The sequence below is a fragment of the Caretta caretta genome, chromosome 19, assembly GCF_965140235.1.
Source record: "Caretta caretta isolate rCarCar2 chromosome 19, rCarCar1.hap1, whole genome shotgun sequence".
In the NCBI taxonomy this organism is placed as follows: domain Eukaryota; kingdom Metazoa; phylum Chordata; order Testudines; family Cheloniidae; genus Caretta; species Caretta caretta.
In genome coordinates this window covers 10,604,675-10,626,015 of record NC_134224.1, presented here as the reverse complement: position 1 = coordinate 10,626,015, position 21,341 = coordinate 10,604,675, and the positions used below count along the sequence as shown (strand labels likewise).

Genomic DNA, 21,341 nt, shown 5'->3' with positions numbered 1-21,341 from the left:
CGAGCGCCACTTGCTTTTGCATTTGACTTGTTTGAACAAATATTCCAGGACAGCAGTTACCAAAGGGTTTGCGCACAGCAGGGCGGGTGCTGGCTATGGAACCAGGGGCTTCGCTATGTTTCCTTGCCATGTCGGAGACTAATGCTTAGTCCCTTTGATGCAGATCTTGTGTTGGCAGCCTCTGATCAGGGCTCCCCCCAAGGGGAGAGCCCACCCTCCCTGCGCTTCACAGGAGCATGGCTGGCTGCTTGAAATCGCCCCAACTCTCTCGCCCACCCCTCCCTTTCCAGGTGCTCTACCACCTCTTCGAAGAGTATGCCAACTTCGAGCAGGTGACCGTTCTTGACATCATCCTGGGCTTCCTCAGCTTCTTCGTGGTGTCCCTAGGCGGCATCTTCGTCGGCGTGATCTATGGAGTCATTGCCGCCTTCACCTCCCGCTTCACCTCCCACATCCGCGTCATTGAGCCCCTCTTCGTCTTCCTCTACAGCTACATGGCGTACCTGTCGGCCGAGCTCTTCCACCTCTCCGGCATCATGGCGTGAGTACGGGCTGGGCGGGACCATCACGGTCAGCGCGCTGATCTGCTCTCTGCCCGGGCTTAGTTATCTGGGTTGAGCTGCGTTTGGCCTGGCCTGCACTAGAAAACTAGGTCAGCATAACGAAGTCACTCGGGTGTGAAAAATCCACCCCCCCCCCCCCGAGCAACAACCGTAAGTCCCTGGGTCAACAGTGGGGTTCTTCCTTTGACCAGGCTACCACCTCTCAGAGAGGTGGGTTATTTACAGTGCTGGGAGAGACCTGTGCCGGCGTAGGTAGTGTCTAATACTAGAGCAGTGCAGCTGGGCCACTGGAGTGTTTTAAGTGTATACGCACCCTAGTGACATAACTAGGGATGTAACAGTGGTCACGCTGGATCAGACCCCTGATCCATCTAAGCCAGCATCCATTCTCTGATGGCGGCTTCACAGGAGGGTGGAAGAAATCCTGCAGTAGGCAGCTAGGGGATAATCTGCCCTTGGGGAAATCTCCTCCTGACCCCTGTTAGAGCTTGTGTTAACCTGACACAGCAGGTTATGATCCCTCACAGCGTGCTCTAGGGTTTCCTGCAATAGCTCCAGATCGTCTTGTTCTCTGCAGAAACCTCCAGTCCCTCTTTGAATCAGGCCATGTTCTTGGCCCCAGTGATACCTGCTATGCGCTCGCCCCAGTTGATTCTGCTAGTGCAGGGCCCTAGCATAGACATGCTGAGCTGGGGGAAGCCTGTGTTATGCCAGTGCAGTGCACCTACATCAGGGGTTTGCACTACAGCAGCGATCCTCAAACTGCAATTGGGACCTCATTTTAATGGGGTTGCCAGGTCTCACTTAGACTTACTGGGGCTCGGGGCTGAAGCTGAGGGATTCGGCCCTGCGCGATGGGGCTCAGGTTACAGACCCCCTGGCTTGGGCTGAAGCCCTTGGGCTTCAGCTTTGACCCCTTCCCCACCCAGGGCAGTGGGGCTCTGGCTTTGGCTCGCCAACCCGGGCAGTGGAAATCAGGCAGACTTGGGCTTCACTCTCCCCTCCTGGAGTCAGATAGTAATTTTTATTGTCCAAAGGGGATCGCAGTACAATGAAGTTTGAGAGCCCCTGACCTAGAGGAACTGAACTGGAAATAGGGTGAGGGTGGTTAACCATTAGAGCAATTTACGGATCCTCCCTTCCTGGCAATTCTTAATTCAAGATTGGGGATTTCTCTAAGGCCTGCTGTAGTTCAAACAGGAAGTAATTCTGGGAAGTCTCAGACTAGTGACCATCGATTCCAAGGCCGGAAGGGACTGCTACGAACTGTATCACCATGATTAACCGAGTGCGAATTTCCTGTTTGTCAGTCGGGCCTACAGTGGTCACCAGCAAGAGCCAAACCCTGCAGAGGATCAGAAGCTTTTTCAGGGTTTTAAATTGCATGGGGACAGGAATTCAAATGTCCATCATGTTAGTTCCAGAAGTGGAAACTGTCCTGGAGAGTGAACTTGAGGACGGACCACTTAATTCCTTCTCAGCAGTAATCTTGTTCTGCACTCAGGTAGCACTGTCATCAGAAGGCCTCCAGGCATGTTAGATGGGGAAACTGAGGCATAAGAGAAGTCTTTCTCAAGCTCACACCAATCAAAGCTAGCAATAGAACCCAGCCTCTTGCTCCAGCGACTCTAGCTCTGTGGCAGGCCTGTAACAGTAGGCATGGTCAGTTTTGCTGCTCCATTCCTACCCGTGGATGGATGCTGAGCCCCTTAGAGTACATCTACACTGCGAACCTGCGGCAGCGAATCTCAGAGCCCAGGTCAATTGACTGGGAATGTAGGGCTAAAAATAGCAGTGTAGACCTTTGAGCTGGGGCTGGAGCCCAGACCCTGACATCCTGCGAGCGGGGAGGGTCTCAGAGCCCAGGCTGCAGCCTGAAAGTCTATGGTGCAGTTTTATAGCCCTGCAGCCCAAGCCTTGTGCCCCGAGAGTCAGCTGACTCGGGCTAGCTGTGGCCATGCTGTGAGTCTTTTATTGCAGCTTAGCCCGTACCTTTAGTGATCCTGGAGAACCTGAAGAGTTTGCTTTTACTGCAGGTGGCCTGAGCTCTCGTTGTGTTACACACACTAAGGCTGCTTCTGCAACCTCTCCTGCCCTGCCCTTGGGGCTAGAGAGAGGCCTTGCCGCCTCCTTCCCCTGCCTGTCACTCCTGCTGTGAATGGAGCCTTATCAGCTGCATTGTGGGCCTGGTGAGTCACTGCAGTGCTTTGTTGCCAGAGAGGCCAGCATGCCAGATGCAGCATGCTGGGCACTCTGCTAACAAAGCACCTCTGCCTCGCAGGGCTGAATTCCAGCACCAGCCTGTGTCCAGTCAAGTTCCTGAGCCGTGCCCTGCCCGGGAACTCCTCTCCTGCTTTCCTTGGTGGCTCCAAGTAGCTGCAGGTGGGTCCCGGACTCCGGCCCCACCTGCACTGGTGTTTGTCCTTCAGGCTGTGCAGCGCTGCCTTTCTCTTATCGGGTCTCTGCTGACTGGCTGAGCTGTGATAAGCCAGAGAAGCCCTAAGGTGCCGCTGAGGCCAGTGCTGCTCCCAGGGCAAGGAGCTGATGGACAATCCTGCTGGGTGCTGGTTTCCATGGGTGTATTAAGTCCTCTCCCCTCCTCCTCCTCCTCCCTGCAGGCTCATCGCCTCCGGCGTGGTCATGCGCCCTTACGTGGAGGCGAACATCTCCCACAAGTCCCACACCACCATCAAGTACTTCCTGAAGATGTGGAGCAGCGTCAGTGAGACCCTGATCTTCATCTTCCTGGGGGTCTCCACCGTGGCCGGCAACCACTACTGGAACTGGACCTTCATCATCAGCACGCTGATCTTCTGCCTCATTGCCAGGGTGTTAGGTGAGGTGCCGGGGCCTTGGGGACTGCCCCTTCTGGTGGGGTCGCTCTCACGCAGACTCCCCCGGAGCTGGAGAGCAGTGGTACTGCCATGTGAAGCTGGCTCCTCTCGGAGCCCTAGATAGGGACTGTTGCTATTCTCGTCCTCGCTAGGTAGAGCACGTTGCTGGGAGGCTGCAGTTGTCTGGTTTCTAGGGAGCATGCAGCACTGCGGAGGGGGGCTGGGAGGAGCCTTTATTGGGGCTTCTGGCAGTGCCAGGCTGCATTCGCGCCCCAGCACTTCGCCTCTGGAGGGCTGGGTTCCAGCCTGCCTCGGGTCACAGGCTGAACCAGGCTAGGGGCCAGACTGGTCCCTAGACGCCACTTTCCCCCTGTTAGGAAGATCCCACCCAGTGCTCTCCCTTGGGTGAACTGAGCACTGGATTGACTCCCCTGGAGCCCAAAGAGGCCTGTGCATATCCAGAACAGGAGCGCACGCCCCGTCGCCATTCCCTTCTCTGACACTGCCTCTGACCTGGGCTACAGAGCCCCCCTGGGGGAGGCTGCTTAGCCTGCGTGGCCCCTTCCAGCCCTCAGGCAAGGGACAGTTGGGATGTTCCTTTGTAGACACTTGTCCATGGGGAACTGGACTGAGACCTGCCCTGCCCAAGCCCTGAGCAGCCTCCAAGTGGGGGTATCTGGCTACTGCCAGCCTGGGCTGGGCTCAGACCCGTGACAGGTTCTAGCACAGGCTGTACCAGACAATATGCTGCGTCTAGAGGCCGGGGACTAAGATGGTTAGAGCTTGGGGGTTGCAAGCCAAGATTTGGGACGGGGGAGAGGGACCCTCACAGAGCATGGGGGTTCTAGCAGTGTCAGCCTTTTGCTTTCACTGGAGCGCTCTGTGTTTCACTCCTTCCCCCAATGGAAATGGTTTGTGCTGCATGTGACCGGTTCTGCTGAAGGAATAACATGGCTGGTATCTGTCAGGGGCTGACCGGCGGGGCGGGACGTGTGTGTTTGAATGTGACTCTGCTTGTGTAACCTGGAGGAGGTCTGTTCTGTCCTCCCTGCTTGCTCTCTAGGTGTCCTGGGCCTCACCTGGTTCATCAATAAATTCCGCATTGTAAAACTGACCCCAAAGGACCAGTTCATCATCGCCTACGGTGGCCTGAGAGGGGCCATTGCATTCTCGCTGGGTTACCTCCTGGATTACAAGCACTTCGACATGAGAGACATGTTCCTCACAGCCATCATCACGGTCATCTTCTTCACGGTCTTCGTGCAGGTAGGCGGAACTCCCCTTCCTGGTCTTGGTGCATAGCCAGGTACCCTGACAATGTGATGATGGGTGTCAGTCAGGAATGTTGTTTCCCTGGCGCTTCTGGCTGAGGAGCAGATGTTGGGGTCCATGGCTGCTGTCAAGGATGAGCTGTGGGACAGCCCAGCGACCCACCCTGGCAAGGAACTCTGGACGTTCCTCGCTCTGCTGTTGACTCACTCCATGACTGTGGGCAGATCCCTCCCACTCTCTGCGCCTCCGCTGCCCTGTCTGTAGAATGGGGTAGTGACACTTGTCTGCCTTTGTCCAGCTCTTCGTGATCGCTGGCTGCGAAACGCCACGTGTGCTGAAGATTTGTCCCTTTGTGAACTTCGTGATTCTCAGCAGCTTTCAAAGGTCGTGATAAGTCCCGAGTGGCTCCAGCCGCTGCCTGGCATCACCTCTGTGCTTCGGTGTCTATTATAAGGAAGGGTCCCCCTATAATGTCAGCCTCCTGGGGACCAACCGCGGGATTCCCATGGCACAAAGGGACAGGAGGGTGGCTTGCACCTCACGACAGAGGGGTACGACCCAGCTAGAAAATATACGGCCTGATTCTTATCTCCAGTAGTGACAGTCCTAGGCCTTGGAGGAGGTAGGAGGGACCTGGAGTGCCTGGGTCCATAGTGTCATGTAACAGGACTGACTCCAGAGGGCAGGGTTTGCTCCAGGGTAAGGATGGTGCCACCACCAGGGTTGATGCCAGTGCTTCACGCTCTGAGCTGGGTGAGGGCTCTCACGGGGGTATAATCTCCTCCCTAGGGGATGACCATTCGCCCCCTGGTGGATCTGCTGGCTGTGAAGAAGAAGCAAGAGACGAAACGCTCCATCAACGAAGAGATTCACACCCAGGTAATGGCTCTCCCAACCCGGGGTCCCTCCCTGGCGCTGCTTTCCTGCGCTTCTCTGCCTTAGTCCTCTTCTGTTTCTGCTACCCTGCCCCAGAGGCTGTAACCCAGGTTGGCATGCAGAGCAGGCGCTGCCTGTGAGCTGGTATCCAAAGTAAGGGGGGCTGTTAAAGGACTGTCGTTTTTTAGTGCACATTCTCTAACCGAGCAGCCAGTCAGGATAGGTCTGTGCTGCCACCCAGAGGCCGATCCTCCTGGAGCTGTGCCTCAGTTGAGCAAGGTTCAGCATGGCAGCCCACCAGCCCTGGGTTAACTGGGAGGGGTGGGGAGAGAGGTCTGGCCGGTGCACACTCCCGAGGCTGAACACACGCTTTTGCTTTGCACCCTCTCCAGTTCTTGGATCATCTCTTGACTGGCATCGAGGATATATGTGGTCACTACGGCCACCACCACTGGAAAGACAAGTGAGTGCGGCTCCCGTGTGTGCAGGCTTTCCGACGCCGGCAGGCATGCGGGCGGTGGGGGGAAGCTGGGGAAAGAAGCCAGAGTTTTTTAGATGCGGCCTAGCAAGCTCAGGTCCCCCAGTTCCCGCAATGCCCTGAAATCCCGCTCCGCCTCATTCCAGGAACCCATGGTGAGAAGCACAGGGAGGTGGTGCAGCCGCACGGAGCTATGCTGTGCCAGAGGCCTGTCTTCCCTTGTCCTCTTCCCTGCAGCAGCCAGGATGCCCTCTGATTCCACCCAGCCAATTGCAGCCCAGAGCACGTTCCCAAACTGCATGGGAAATTCAGCTTTGGCTCTACCTCCTGGCTGCCTGCTCTGTGTAGTGGGGTTGACAGAGAGCATGGGGGACTCGCTACCGAGTGAGGGAAGGATTTGCCAGGCACGGAAGGGTCAGCACTGGCAGCAGGGTGCATCTGTGCCTTTGTTTTTTTCGCCGCGTGACCCAGCAACTCTCTGCTGTGCTCAGTGGATCCGATGCCAACGCTGCAGGAGCTGCGCTGGCCGGTCCTGGGTAGCCCTCTGGCCTTGGTGTCACCTGTAGCTGATGGGCATGTGCAGCTCTTCAGTCTCTGAGGCATACTGGGGCCCTGGGCACAGGGGGAGCGTGTCTGACGCCTGGGCCCAGACTCCTCCGCACCCAGGAGCACCGAACCCTTTTGATCTGCTGGGCTCGCTGGTTCTATGGGAAGACACGAGGACGCTGGGCATGACGCTAATCAAATGGGGTGGGGGACTTTAGAGTCACTTCCTGACACATCTCCTTCTCTCTCCCCATCCCCGCACCCTGGGTAGGCTGAATCGCTTCAACAAGAAGTACATGAAGAAGTGCCTGATCGCGGGCGAGCGGTCCAAGGAGCCACAGCTGATTGCCTTCTATCACAAGATGGAGATGAAACAAGCCATCGAGCTGGTGGAGAGTGGAGGGTTGGGCAAGATCCCCTCTGCCATCTCCACGGTCTCCATGCAGTGAGTACACCCTGCTGTTTGCTTTACAGGGGTAGCTAACTTCTGTCAGCGGCTCCCACTGGCTCTAAATCCCTCCTTCCCGCCGTTCTGCTCAGCCTCCTCTTCCCAGTGCCTCCCCGCTCGGCTGCCATAAAGCCCGGCTTTGAGGCTCGCTTCCTCCCTTATCTTTGCTGTCTGTCTGTTCAGGAACATCAATCCCAAAGCCCTGCCCGTGAAGCGCATCCTGCCAGCGCTGTCCAAGGACAAAGAGGAGGAGATCCGGAAAATCCTGCGCAACAACCTCCAGAAAACCAGGCAGAGGGTAATGACCCGAATCTAGCCCCAGGCTGCCCCCTTGCGGCTCAGCCCATCCCCTTGGGCAGCTGGAGCCCGTGTTGCATTTCCTACCCACCCGTTAGTGTACTTACCTGCCTCGTCCCCGTTGTCTACCTTCGCAATTCCCGGTCCTTTCCTCCCCTTCCCTAGTTAAGGTGTACCAAGGCTGAAGTGGGACCCCCACTGGCCTGAAGAACCACACAGCTGGGCTGGAGGTTGACTTGGTGTGGGGAGGAAAGCTGGCCTTGTGGTTAAGGCCCTGGTTTGGGACCCAGGAGATCTGGGTTCAATTCTCCAGCTCTGCCACCGTCTGTGATGTGGGCCAAGTCATGGCATTTCACTGTGCTTTGGTTCCCCAGCTGTAGAACAAGGAAAATAATCCTGCCCTTGGCTTGTAAGCTCTTGGGGGCAGGAACTGTGTTTTGGTGCAGCACAGGGGGACCTGATCTCAGCTGGGGCCTCCAGGTGGGAAGGGTCAGGGGCTTCCAGAGAGAGCCTTTCGGCTGTGGAGTAGGGGGCAAATGTCACCTGTGCTGCCTTGCACAGCCAGAGGGGAGTGAAGGAGGGAAGCTGCTGTAGGAGAGGCATTGCTGAACTCTGATCATGGCTGGGCTATTGTAGCCAGCCAGGAGGGTGAGTGGGGTCATTCCTTGGGGGCTCCTCGGTGAGCTAGGAGCACCAGTCTCATTGGTTTTTGTGATGAAATCTGTGGACTTTTGCGGCCAGCTCAAGAGACGTGTGGAAATACCATGCTGGGAGTTCCTTGGAAACCTGCCGACAGCTCTGTCCCTGTGCTGGGGAACATGCTCAGCTTCTCACGCGGCAGGATCCAGGGCTCTGCGACCGAGAGTGGGTGCGTTGCATGTTTCCCATGTTTCTTACCCTGATCCCTTTTGGGTTCCTCCTCAGTTGCGATCATACAACCGGCACACGCTGGTGGCCGACCCTTACGAGGAAGCTTGGAACCAGATGCTGCTGAGGAGGCAAAAGGCTCGGCAGCTGGAGCAGAAGGTGCGCTGGAGAGGCGGGAGCTGACAGCTGGCTGCGGGGGCGGGTCAGGGGGGCATTTGCACAGAGCGTTTCTCACTCCCGCTGAAGGAGACGTTACAAGCTGGGCCCAAGTGGCAGCCAGTGAAATGTGGCGACCCTCCGTGGCTCTCCTTCCTGACAACGGTGTGGTTTAGGGCATTTAAGTAACCCCGCCAGCTGTTCCTAAGGTGCGTCCCTCACCAGAGCAGCTGAGCCGGCCCAGAGCTCTTGCTGCTGTCTCTGCAGCTGGGGATGGTGCATCTGTTTCCTGTGGATCCACTGGGAGCCTCACTGCTTCTCTTCACCCCATCCCCAGTGGGGCGCTGCCCCCAGCAAGACCCCTGTCCTGGCCCTTTAGAAATGTGAGCTCATGCCCGCTTTGCCTTCTGATTTCAGATAAACAATTACTTGACAGTCCCAGCACACAAGCTCGACTCTCCCACAATGTCCAGGGCACGCATCGGCTCAGGTATGTGGGGGCTTCTGGAGGGGGAGGGTAAAAGGTGGCTTGGGATGACACGGGAGACTTGGTGATGGGGTGTTGCTTACAGCAACTGTTCTGCTGCACTTGTGCTGATAGTGACCCCTTCTGCTCTTCACACTTCCCTTTTAAAGGCCAGCTCTGGTCATGATGACACAGTCCCCTGCAGTTTCCTGTTCCTCTTGCTTCCAGACCAGCCTTGCTCAGTTCCCAGTGTGACAAACTCCCCCTGAAATCTAGCTGAACTCCTGCTGCCCCTCGCTTTGGCCTAGCCACATTAACAGGACAGCGCAGGGGGAAACTGCCATGCCCACCAGTCCAGGCCCCCCCCCAGCTAGTCCTGTGTGTCGTTTCCCCCTCTTCCTCCCCATCCCCTCCTCCTCCTCCCCAAAGCATGTCCAACACTTTGAGGAACACTATATTGGCAAGGTCTGAATCAAACACCCAGGGAATAGAAAAGAAACCCACATTGCTGTTTAGAGTGAGAACATTAAGTATAGAGGAAATGGTCAGGAATGCTGACCGTTCCCACCCATGGCCACCAGGGGGCAGCCTTTCCAGCTGTCTGGAGTGAGCTGTTCCTGGCAAGGTCCAGTTGCTGCCGCATAGGTGACCCACAGCTGTTCAGGGCCCAGTTCCCCGGGGTGCTGAGCTCCCACTGACTTCTGTTAGAGTCGGGCGTGCTCAGCACCCTGAAGATGAGGCTCTGAGTCTGCCGCTGAGCCTCCTGCTCGGGGAAGGTGTCATGCATGCAGCTCAAACTGGGCCCTGTAGGTAGGGACCATATGCTGTAGATTCCCATACGCTGTCCTGAGCCCCAGGCAAAGCAAATTTTCTTGGGACACTCAAAAAGGTGCATGCAGCTCAAGCCCTGTTTTTACATAGCCGGCATCTGTGCTGAGCTAGTAGTGTCCTCTCTCCTGGGCTTCCTAGCCAGCCGGGTGAGTGGGGCTGCCTTAAAGGGTCCCGTCTCCTCAGCGTTTGGTTTTTTTAAGCCTTGAGTGTTCGCTCTTTAGAAAGTAAACTCTGCCCTCGCTCTGGGCATGAGGTTTGTGACGATTTATTGCCATGTATAAAACTGTCATCTCAAAGCGTTTTACAGACCTTGACTGAAGCCTCGGACTTGCCTGTGTGGTCAGTCAGTAGTATCGTGAACTCTTTTTACGTACAAGTTAACCGAGGCTAGGAATGGGCCAAGTGACTTGCCCAGAGTCTCAACAAGCCAGGAATGAACCCAGAAGTCCTAACTCCCATTTCCCCAGCCCTCCACCCCACCCACCAACCAGTTGCTCACGCTCCCAGCAGTAGAAACAGATCCCAAGAGTCTGTGCTCTGAGTCCCCCCCAGCCCCGATTACTAGATCATATTCTCTTCAAGAGCTGGGAATAGAACCCAGGAGTCCTGACTCTCATCCCCCCCTGCCCTAACCACTAGACTCCTCTTTCCTCACACTGTTTTTTAATGAGTGGTCTAAGAAAACTCCACCTGGCCCTCTGAGTGAATTGAGGGCAGCTGTGTGTGGTGCTGAGATGGTGACTGTGTTCGCCCCGCTCCCTCTCTCCAGACCCGCTGGCGTATGAGCCCAAGTCGGACTCGGGGAACCTACCTATCATCACGATCGACCCGGCCTCACCCCAGTCTCCGGAGTCCGTCGACCTGGTGAACGAGGAGCTGAAGGGCCTGAGCCGCCTCCCACCCTCTCCCGAGGAGGACGAGGAAGGTCTCGTGATGCACGTGAAGGAGTCTTCCTCCCCGGGCACTGACGACGTCTTCACACCAGGGGCCGGCGACAGCCCCAGCAACCAGCGAATGATGCGGTGCCTGAGTGACCCTGGGCCTCAGCCCGAACCTGAGGAGGGCGAGCCGTTCATCCGCAAAGGGCAGTAGCGGTGGGTGCATTGCCAGATCTGGCCTGCAGGGGGAGCTGCTTGCACACACACGGATTTTTATTTCCCATTGGTTCCCCGGCGCGACTCTCTGGGTTTGGGAGGGTGGAATGGGGCTGCTGCCCGGGCGGGGCTGCCGAGTGAGCGTTGGCTGTGGCAGGTGAGGAATCCCTTGCTCAAGCGGAGGAGAAGACCCCAGTGACTTTCAGCGAGGAGGGGAGCCCATGCATTCCAGCCTGGTTCTTCAGCTTTCATGTGCTGCCCTGGCCCGCTTTCCCTTGGTAGTGCTGCGATGCTCGCTGAATGCGGGGGAATCCCAAAGGAGCCCTGCTCGACAGGAGCCTGTTTACCAGCAGAGTTGGCTTATCCAGGCGCTTCGCAGCTGTTGGAGAAACTTCCCCCAAGGGCAGATCTGTGCTGTTTACCCTGCCCCAGATGCAACCCTAATCTTTACCAACTCAGGGACTGTTGCAACGTGTGTGGCTGTGGGTTACTCCCCGGACAGTCTGCGTGAGGGAAGCAGGACTCTGGGCTTAGCCTCTGCCCAGCTTGGTTACCCGCTGTAAGTTCACGTCCCTGTCCCAGAGCCAGCGCAGCAGCCTGCCTTGCCGCTGAGGCTGTTGTAACCAGAGGGTGACCCTTAGCAGAGGAGCTGGAAACCCCTTGCTGTTCTGCTGCAGGTGCTAACACACAGCCCATCTCCTTCCAGCAGCCTCAAGGGTGCGCGGCTCACCCTCTCCCCCAGCTCAGCAGGGGCCCAGCTTGGCTTAGAACTGCAGTCGGTGCTGTGGCCGCTGTCGCCTTGCATTGGCTGGTGCCTCCATCTGCCAGGCTGTCGCCCTCCCCCCCCGGCAGCCAGATTTTTAAATGTATTTGTTCAGGGTTGGGGTGAATGCAGCATTTTAGGTTCTTCAATGGGGGGTGGGTAAAACCCCCATATAGCCAGAGGGGGTCACTGTGGTTCCATGCCCTGAAAGTCTCCTTTTGCTCTGCGTTCTCTCTCTCACTTAAAAGCTGTCGCTAGTAATCTACTGCTGGGGAGCTTGAGCCCCAGCCCATCCATCGTCCCCTCCAGGGTCAGTCCGTTGTGCTGCGCACTCCCTCCCTATTCGGGGCACGGTCACTATGTAGAATACCCTGACCCCCACCCCACTTGGTTGGGGACTTTCTGATCTGATGATCTAGGAGTCCACACACCCACACCCACACCCACCCTGTATAAAAGCAAGGAGCGTTTCTGAACCAAAGATGGTTGGATGGGTTTATTGTACATAGGGAATGCGCTTTTTTTCTTTTTTTTGTTTTTTTTGCTGCGGATATTTTCTTACCTGGTGACTTAATGAATCTGGTTTGGGCCTTGGGACGTCCAAGCCACTCCCCCTGCCTGGCTGGGGATGCTTCCTCCGTGGCCTCACACTGCACTTTTTTTAATGTAAAGCTTTAATGGCCTCTGACAGGCAGGGAAGTCTCTCCGCCAAAGGGGAAAGTCCAGGGAAACGGGGCCATGGCCTCACAACCGCACAGGCTCCAGGGGATGGGGTCTGTAGAGTGTTCCCAGAGCTGGTAGTCCTCCTCCCACACTGATGGACTTGTTCATGGGCATCTCTGATTGCTTCCTGGCATGTAGTACAGCTTCCTGCTCCAAACTACCCCCTGGACGGTGCCATCCCCACCCCTGTTCTGCTGGGTGGGCCGCTTTCCTCCCATGCTGGGTGGGAGAATCTGGAACTGGCTATTGCGACGCTCCCCCCGTCCTGGGAGTCTGGGTCTAGTTTTCCTGGGCTGCAAAGCTTTGCTCCCCTCCTTTGTATTCAGAGAGGGGCTCCTAGGTTGTTAGGGGCCGGACGTATCCTCGGGGCTGCCCGTCAAGGGACTGTCGCATAGAACAGCTACTGCTTTGGGGCTGTGTATGTAAAACTGGGGCCAGGGGGAGGCAGGCATGGGGGAGGGGACGAGGGCCCAGGCTGTCCATTCTGGAGCAGGCAGTTCTTGAGACCCCGTGGGTGCTGCCCCTCCTGTCGAGGGCACTCCAGGGCGTGCTGCAAGTTTGGCTTTAAGGGCACCGCCACCTAGCGAGCCCTTCTGGTGCCTGTCTTCCTCCAGCAGCACTTAGACAGCCCCGTTGGAGCGCTCTGCTCTGTGCCCTGCGCCGTGCCTTTTAGCCACACGGTGTCTGCCTGCGCAAACAGCATCCTCCTAGCCTGTCTGCCTTTAGTAAATGCTGTGTGTGTGTCCAGTGACTTGGTGGGCCTGGCTGGGGCGCATGCCTCAACCCAGCCTGCTCCATCTGTGAATCCATTCCGCCATCCAAAGAGCGAGCCTCCCGCACGCCTGCTCACCCAGCCCGTTCGCAGGGCCGGGGTTAGGGGGCGGGCGGGCGGCGCGGTTTTCCTCTGACGTGCAATATCTCTCTGACGCAGGGGTCTCTGCAGCTCATGGCTTCGGAGCGCCCAGAGGCAGGGAGTCCACAGGAATGTGCCTGTCTCTGGGGGCATGTGCAGTGCTCTGCCTCCGGAAGGAATAATTAAGCAATGAAAATTCTCTCTTGTATAAAACACCTGTAAAGAAGATCTTTTTTCATGACTATTCTAATAAATTAATGTTAATTTTTAGTGGTTTTCATTGACCTTGGACCCTTCCACCCTCTTCTCTAGAAGCTTCCAGTCAAAGACCTCAAAGCAGCGCTTATAAGTAGCCATCCCACCACCTTGCGGGTAGGGAAGTACTATCCTCCTGCAGATGGGGAAACCGAGTTACCCTGGCTGCACTCTGCCAAATGCTAACATGGTGAGTCAGCAACAGGGCTGGCGCTAGGCCCTCCTCACTCCTCTTCTCTGCTTTAGCTACTGCAAACCTTCCCTTTAATAGCTACGACCAGATGGTCTGCCTGGGGGTTGCATCATTTATCTTGCTTCTTCCCTACCTCTGGAATTGGAGCACTACGCTGAGCCCCACCACCAAGGGCTGTTGATGGACCTAAGATGAGCAGTAACCTAGAGCATCCTTGTCATGCTGCAGCCGAGCCTGGCAGTGCAAACCCAAAGCTAGTAGCAGTCTAGGGCACTTCCGCTTGGCATTTGCAGAACCCACTCGCAGGCTAGTTGCTGCCGCTGTTGCTTGCGGAGCGAGGCCCATAGGGGGGTAGTCCTGAGACCGGGAGCATTCCCAAAGGATGGAGGAGGCAGGACTCACTTGTAAGGGTCCGGGGACACTGATGTTCGTGGCAGGTGGGTGACACAGCAGGACACTGTTGCGACTGCTGCTGTCAGGTGTGACAATGCCAAACTGGCCTGCGCAAAGAGAGATGAAAGGGACGCGCCCTTCCAGTGGGGCTCAGTTGAGTTGAGGCTCTCAAACGGAAGAGCCAGCATGTTCATATTGGCCTTCTGCCTCCAGGCAGGGACTGTCTTTCTGATGAAGTGCTCAATCCTGGCTGTCCAGAAATAGAACGTGGGGCTCCTCAGTCCCACTCCAGTGGCCTCTCCCCATGGATCATTTTGACCCTGATTCTGCCCACGTGTGGGCGTGGCCTACAGGGAGTTGTCTGCAGTAGACTCCACTCTAGTGGAGTTACATAAATCATCAGCTGCCGCACCAGGGAAAAACAAAGATCAAGGCCTGGCAGCAGGCACTTGTTCTAATGGACCCAGGCCTTAGGTTCTAAGTCTTGTGGTAAAGCATCGTATAGTGCTGGAGGGGTCGGAGCAATGACCTTTTTCTGCTGCAAGTCTCTCTTGGGGCCTGTATCAGTTGAAGAGAGAAGAATGGACGTGTCTCTAGCTCTGTCTCTCAAAGCCTGTTTTAAAATGTTAATCTAAGCTGCTCGGTGCCTCTGTGTGGGGAAACTGAGGCACAGAAGGGCAATGACCAGCTGACCCAGTAAGTCAGTGGGAATGGAGCCCAGGAGGCCTGACTCCCAGTTCTGTGATTAGGCACAAGGCTAGCCAGAGCCTGAAAGGAAAAGAGTGGGTCCAACTGAGCAATCAGGGACCAGAGAGGTGGAGTCAAGGGGAGTCCTGCCCTTGTCCTCATGGAGTGCCGGAGCAAGTCCTCGATCCTTCTCTAGGGCTGTGGTGACTGTTCCCCTCACTCTGGCTGTGACAGCTGTGCTCGGGCAGTGGTACGAAGCCAGATGGGACCTTGCTCTGGGGACTGGACTATTTCTTCTTTCTCCCCCCGCCCTGCCCTGCCCTGGCAGCCTCCTGGCTGCTCTCCCTTTTGGTTTGGGTCAAGGCGCTAGTGCTTTGGTTACTCCACCGGTTTTCCAAGTGTCGCGCCCAGCTCCTTCTTACGAAGGTGCCCTGACTCATACGCCCGGGGTGGGGAGCCTTCTGGAATCTGCAACAAGCCAGGCCTGGCTGTTTGCTGGGAGGCTGCTTGTATCTCATGGGCTTAACAGGAGGGCTGGGGGGGGGGGGGGTCTGGCCCGCCCTGGCAAAACAGCTTGCTGGCTCCAGGCCTGGCTACCCCTTAGCCTGGTCTATCGCTGCAGAGCCTGTGCGATATTCACTACCCTAACCTCATGCCCCACCCTGGTGCCTGTGTGATTGTGTCTCCCCCGATTTGCACAATGAAGGGGAAGGACAGACTCTCCTTCAGTCCAGTGTTAAACGAGCAACAACTTGTCCTGGTGCTCTGAAGATTCAAGAAGGAGGTGCTGGGTCAGAAGCCTGGACAGAACCTGCATGATGGAGGATCCTGGTTCTGGGTCGATCTCTGCACAGCTGTTGTATGGGTAGTACCCACCCCCACAGCTTAACTGCCCAGGACCTTCTGCTCCCCTGGGCGTGGATCTATGAGAACTAGCTCTTCCTAATGAGCGTCAAGGCTGTTCTCTGCCACCCGATACTGGCCCCAGCAGGCACCCATTGGCTTTGTTTGTATGGAGCATATGTGAAACAGTGGAGGATTCTTGGGCCAATGTCTCTTTAAATAGATGCTGATGCTAATGGGGGTGTAGAGAAGCTGTGGTGGGATGCTGGTGCATGTACATAGCAGCCCCCCACCCTGGCTGAAAGGTGCTGTCACTGACTTAGCGTTTGTGCACCACTGTAACCCCATAAGGAAATCAAATTGCATACGGCTGAAATACACCCACTTCTAGGGGAAACTGGACACTGTTAACAGCCCGCAGCCCAACAATTTAGGATAGGAAGTGAAACAGTTAAAGTCTGCCGTCAGATCCTTTGCAAGCAGATGCCTCTGTCGGCATGAGGTCCCCCAGCACTGGTTTGGAGAGAGAGGGCCCCCCCATTTGAAGGGCTATCCCCACTGTGAGTAGGGCTGGTGGTCTTCCATTCAAATAGTAAACCAGCCTGCCCCAGGTTAACTGATGGTGTCCACGATCTCCCACCAGGAGCTGGCATAGTTGCAGGCTCAAACAGCTCTCCTCCTAGCAACCCTACAAGCCCTGGGCGAGGCATTCGACACTGAACAGGAGGAGGACGCTGACCTGGTCTGCCTTATTAAAATAATTAGCTCTAATTGCCCAGGTGCTGATGAATGTTGAGCTTCCCTGCTGGAGGTCTCTGGCATGGCTTTAATTGACTCTCCTCTGTGACATGAGCTCACTATGACAGGGGTCAGCAGTCCCTGGGGAAGAGTTGCTGCGGAAAGCTGGCCTGGGAATGGCTGGCTTGTTCATGGGACCCATGATGCATTCTGACGCTGGGTTCCAGGAGCTTTCCTTCCACTTCCCTGTGCCTTTTACCCCCTCCTCTGGCCCAGGCTAGGGGCTGTACAAGCACAGAACAAAAAGTCCCTTCCCTGAAGAGCTTACAATCTGTGTAAGACACTTGTGTGTCATAGGCCCTATACTGCTAACTGCCTGGGGAGATTCTCCTTCGGGTCAAGGGGCAGACCCACCTGCTCCAAACATGTGTGGGCTCTGTGAGTTTTTGTGCCAACAGCAGGGCCAGTTCGGGGCAGCCATGGTGTGCGGCAGAGAGAACGAGGAGTTTCCTGGCTGGCTCTAGGCTCGTTACAATGGCTTTGGAGCAAAGGGCTCGGGCTGTGGGACGGGAAGTTGCCATGGCCAGAGGCCCAGGGCTCTATGGAGGTCAGGGCCTCCCTCCTCTGCACGTGGGGAACTAGATCCCCTGCTTTCCCGCTGGGGAAGCTGGGACCCAGAGAAGCAGAGACCTGCACAGCAGGTAGAATACAGGAGCTCCAGCTGTCATGCCCGGGCCAGTCCTGCTGGGCTCCTGGTTCAAGGGTCCCGGAAGAAGGTGGCTAAGGCAGGGGTGAGGTGGCTTATTGCTGGACCAGCCCCAGGAGGCTCCATTCAGCCTCCGTTCCTGCCTCCTCTTTGCTTGGGCCCGGCCATTCTAAAGTGAATGCTGGTTTGGGCTACCTCAGCCTTTGGGGGCCCAACCTGAGCTACGCAGGGCCTGATTCTCATTGGTGCTGAGGCCTGTAATCAGGGGGGGCCCAGCCACTTCCATGGTCTGAGGTGGCTCAAGCAGAGAACCAGGAAATGTGAGACTCCCCCCAAGATTCGTGGCCAGGCTTAGAAAATTCCGGGTCTAGTCTCTAAGCAGTCACCGAGCTGGGTTCTGGGGGTGCATTGGCCGCTGGGACAGTGGGCCCTGGGGTGCCCCGGCCTGGCAGCTCCGTGATGCAGGAGGCAGGGATACTGTGCTAGATGGACTGGGTCTGTTGCAGGGCAGCGGGCATGCTGGGTGGACAGTCCATCACCGTCGCTACAAGCCTCTGCCCCGCTGTACGGCTGACCCTCTGCCAGGGGTGAAGGTGAGGGGGGATGGTTTGCGTAGCACAAGCACCTCGGCTCCCCCTCCATGGAAACTCGCTCCAGCCCTGGGAAGAACCACGCCGCGTGGGCACGTGGCCGCTGGAAACACACACAAACCCGGGCTGTTTGCTCTGCCAAGGGCAGGCTGAGATTGTTCTTGGCACTTCTAATCTCCTGCCCTCTTCAACTTTATTTTCTGTCCCTTGCACCTTAAAAGGGCCAGCAGCAGCTTGGCGTGGGTCTGATTATTTTTTTCCACCTCCCAGCCAGAAAGCGAGGCCGACGTACAGTGCAGGGCTTGGTGCTCTCAACACCCCTGGGTGGTGCAAGCTGGGGGTACTGGGATGATGCTAGCACGGGTATTGATTGCAAGGGATCTCACCCCACCCCATACCCGGTCAGACCTCAGTGCTCTATGGGGAACAGCTCTCCTGCTACAGAGGAAAATCTTCCACTGGGGGCCCGTCCTGCCTGTAGCCCTTAGGGGTGGGGTATGTTAACTCTGTATTCACAGGCTAGGCAAAAGAAGCCAGTGGTGGCTGGGGGGAGCTCCTGGCTCGGTGCTTGGGAGGGGTGCGTCTGACTGGTTGAGCCAGCCAGGCAGCCCGCGCTGGGGGGGAAGAGAGAGGAGCGGGTGACCTGTTGCAATGAAGGGGGCAGAGCAGGGCGGTAAAGCTAGAGCATTGCACGCCTAGCTCCCAGCCTGTCCCGTTGCAGAGAGAAGGGTCTTGGCCCTGCGAAATGCAGCTCTCAAAAGGCTGGCATTGCAAACCTGGTTCTCAGACTCCTGCTCCCTCCCCACAGATGTGTGGGGCAGGAGCCACCCCATGGAAAGCCTGTTTCCTCCTTCCCTTGGCCCGAGTGTAGCCGGGTCCGGACAGGTCAATAAACTATGCCCATGCTCTGCCCGTCTGCTGCCATCGCCTGAACAGCCACCAGCAGGAGGGTGAAAGGCTGGTGCTGGTGCCGGAGCCCAATGCTTAGCACTGACCTGGCGTTGGCAGAGCACTGCGGCTAGCTCTGGGGGTTGAAAGGGGACCTTGCCAACAGGACGGGGCCCAGCCGGAATGACGTTTCCCCCACACATACACACACACACAGGACTGAGCGGCTTGTCTAGAATTTTACTTTTCATTGCAAAGAAACTGGTTTGTGGGAGTTTAAAAATTCTTCTGGGGAGTGAGAAACTGAAACTTAACGGCGAACCAAGAGGGTGGCTGGGGGCTCTGATTAGAGATATTAAGGCCAGGCGGGGATCATTAGCTCCTGGTGTCTGACCTCCTGCAGGGCACAGACCATCGCATTTCAGCTAGTTGTCCCTAGGTTTGACTAATGCAGACTTCAACCCACTGCTTATCTCTGCAAACTGAGAAAAAGGGCACGTCAGAAAGTCAGACAGCAGCCCTGCACGGGACAGTGGTCGGTTCTCAATGTTCTTTCTGCTTAACCGCTTTCTCAGTGTTGGCATTAAGAAGCATTTAGACCTTCCACCCAAGCCCAGGGTGCTGCATAGACACCTAGTGAGATGGGGCCTGCCCCCATGAAATTACAGTCTGAATAGACAGAGCAGAGAAAGGATGGGAGGGAAACTGAGGCAGAGGAGGGGCAGTGACTTGCTCAAGATCACACAGCAAGTTAGTGCTGGAGCTGGGAATAGAAACCAGGTCTCGTGGCGCTCCTTTGGCAGCTGGCGGGGTGTGGGAGCGGGGCTCGTAGGGGAGGAGGGCATGGATTAGAAAGGCTCTGGGGGGGAGGTGTCGAATCGGGGGGGTCGAGCACCTTCTGAAAAAGAGGAGGAGATGCGGATTCTCGATCTGCTGGCAGCTCAGTCAGGCATGACAGAGGAAATACTCTGGGATCAAAATTTTCAGAAGAGGCCAGTGATTTTAGATCACGAGGTATTAGCTTGGATGGTATTTTTCAGGCGTGCTGAGCCTCCTCTGCTCCCGGAGGGGGGTGCTCATGAGGTCTGAAAATCAGCCCCACAGGACCAGATTCTCACAAGTGCTCTGCATTTTGCGTGCTGACCTCTACTCATCTGGCTGCAAGTGTCCTAGAAGGAGCAGCTGGGTGCTGAGCTCTTAGTCAGGTGCCCACATGGGTGCTGCGCACTTGAAAATCTGGGCCTAGTGCTGAGGGTTTCGGTCAGATTTTCAAGATGGGCACCCCAAATCCGTGGCCACCTGGGCTTCTGTCTCCATGTAGACGTGTGTTCTAGTGGTGGAAACATAGGACTAGAAACTGGACAGACCTGATTTCTAATCCTTGACCCCACCTCAGTCTGGGGCTTGGAGAAAGTTCCTCCACTTCTCTTGTTTCCCTACGTGTGAAGTGACCTTTTCTCCTAGGCACCCAGGGCTGGCCTGAGAAGGGAGAGAACTTATGGAAGGTGCTTCGAACAGAGACAACATCCTACTGTGTGTAAACACAGCAACACTGGATTCTGAATGCAAGCCCAGTGGGAGGGCGAGGGGAAGCTGCTGTTCCCATTTCATAACAATCACCTGTCTGTGTTAGCAAGCCTACCTGTAAACTAAGTCTAGATCCTCTCTTGCAGGCAGCACTTGTCTTGTCTCTGGTGACAAGAGCACAGGGCTGGGAGTCAGGATTCTTGCACTGGCTCCCAGATGTTGCCACTGGCTCCAGCTGTGAGCTTGGACAAGCTACTTCCCTTCTCTGTGCCTCAGTTTCCTCACCTGTCAGAGGTACAGGGTCTAACAGAGCAGGAGACTGGAAGTCAGGAGCCATGTGGGGGGGTTGTTTATTCCTGTCTCTGCCACTGACTTGCTTTGTGACCTCGCCCAAGTCACTTCACCTCCTTGTGCCTGGAGAAAATGCCTGCAGGTGCTGTGAGGTGTAACTGGCTGTTTGGACAATGCAGTGATATCGAAAGGTAGGGACTTTGAGAGGTCATCTAGTCCAGCCCCTGTGCTGAGCCAGGACCACTGACGGGTGTTTGTCTTAGCTATTCCTAAAAACCCCCAGGGATTCCACAAACTCCCTGCGAAGCCTGTTCCAGAGTTTAACTACCCTCATTGTTAGAAAGTTTTTCCTAATATCTAGCCTCCATCTTCCTTGCTGCAGCATAAGCCAGTTTCTTCTTGTTCTACCTTCAGTGGACATGGAGAACAATTCTCCAGGTCAGAGTTTCTAAACTTTTTTATCATTTCTGTTGCTCTCTTCTGGCCCGTCTCCACTTTGTCCAGAATTGGACGGAAGACTCCAGCTGGGGCCTCGCCACTGCCATGCAGAGTGGGCCAATTACCTCCATGTCTTATATACAACACTCCTGTTAATACACCCTAGAATAATAGCCGTTTTCGCAACTGCATCATATTGTTGACTCCTATTCAATATGTGATCCAAGAGAACCCCTAGATCCTTTTCAGCAGCACTATTGCCTAGTTAATCCCCATCGTGTAGCTGTGCATTTGATTTTCCCATCCTAAGCATAGTACTTTGCACTTGTCTTTACTGAATTTCATCTTGTTGATTACAGACCAATTTTCCAGTTTGTCAAGGTCATTTTGAATCCTAATCCTGGCCTCGAAAGTGCTTGCAACCCCTCCCAGCTTGGCATCATCTGCAAATTGTTACAAGCTTACTCTCCACTCCATTATCTAGGTCGTTAATGAAAACACTGAATAGTACCGGACCCAGGACAGACCCCTCTGGGACCCCGCTAAATACACAGCCCCACCCCAGGGCCGGCCTTAGGATTTATGGGACCCTATGCAGTATTGTTAAACTGGTGCCCCTATGCAGCCCAGGCTCGCGTGTGTATTTTAGATAAGGGTGGTCTTTTGAAGGATTTATTTTAAAAACTATGTCTGAAGATCCAGGTGTTTAAAGCTAAAGATGAATA

The 21,341-nt window shown here is 55.9% G+C and overlaps 1 protein-coding gene across 1 annotated transcript in view; it reads left to right on the top strand.

Moving 5' to 3' along the window:
• Positions 1–13,337, top strand: part of SLC9A1 (solute carrier family 9 member A1) — a 57,409-nt gene extending 44,072 nt beyond the window's left edge. The window contains exons 3-12 of the mRNA XM_048826062.2: positions 291–541; positions 3,182–3,399; positions 4,461–4,663; positions 5,459–5,548; positions 5,938–6,008; positions 6,841–7,014; positions 7,201–7,315; positions 8,239–8,340; positions 8,755–8,827; positions 10,404–13,337. Coding sequence (XP_048682019.1) covers positions 291–541; positions 3,182–3,399; positions 4,461–4,663; positions 5,459–5,548; positions 5,938–6,008; positions 6,841–7,014; positions 7,201–7,315; positions 8,239–8,340; positions 8,755–8,827; positions 10,404–10,726 — 1,620 coding nt within the window. The 3' untranslated portion in view covers positions 10,727–13,337. The remainder of the gene's footprint in view (positions 1–290; positions 542–3,181; positions 3,400–4,460; positions 4,664–5,458; positions 5,549–5,937; positions 6,009–6,840; positions 7,015–7,200; positions 7,316–8,238; positions 8,341–8,754; positions 8,828–10,403) is intronic.
• Positions 13,338–21,341: the final 8,004 nt, after the last annotated feature.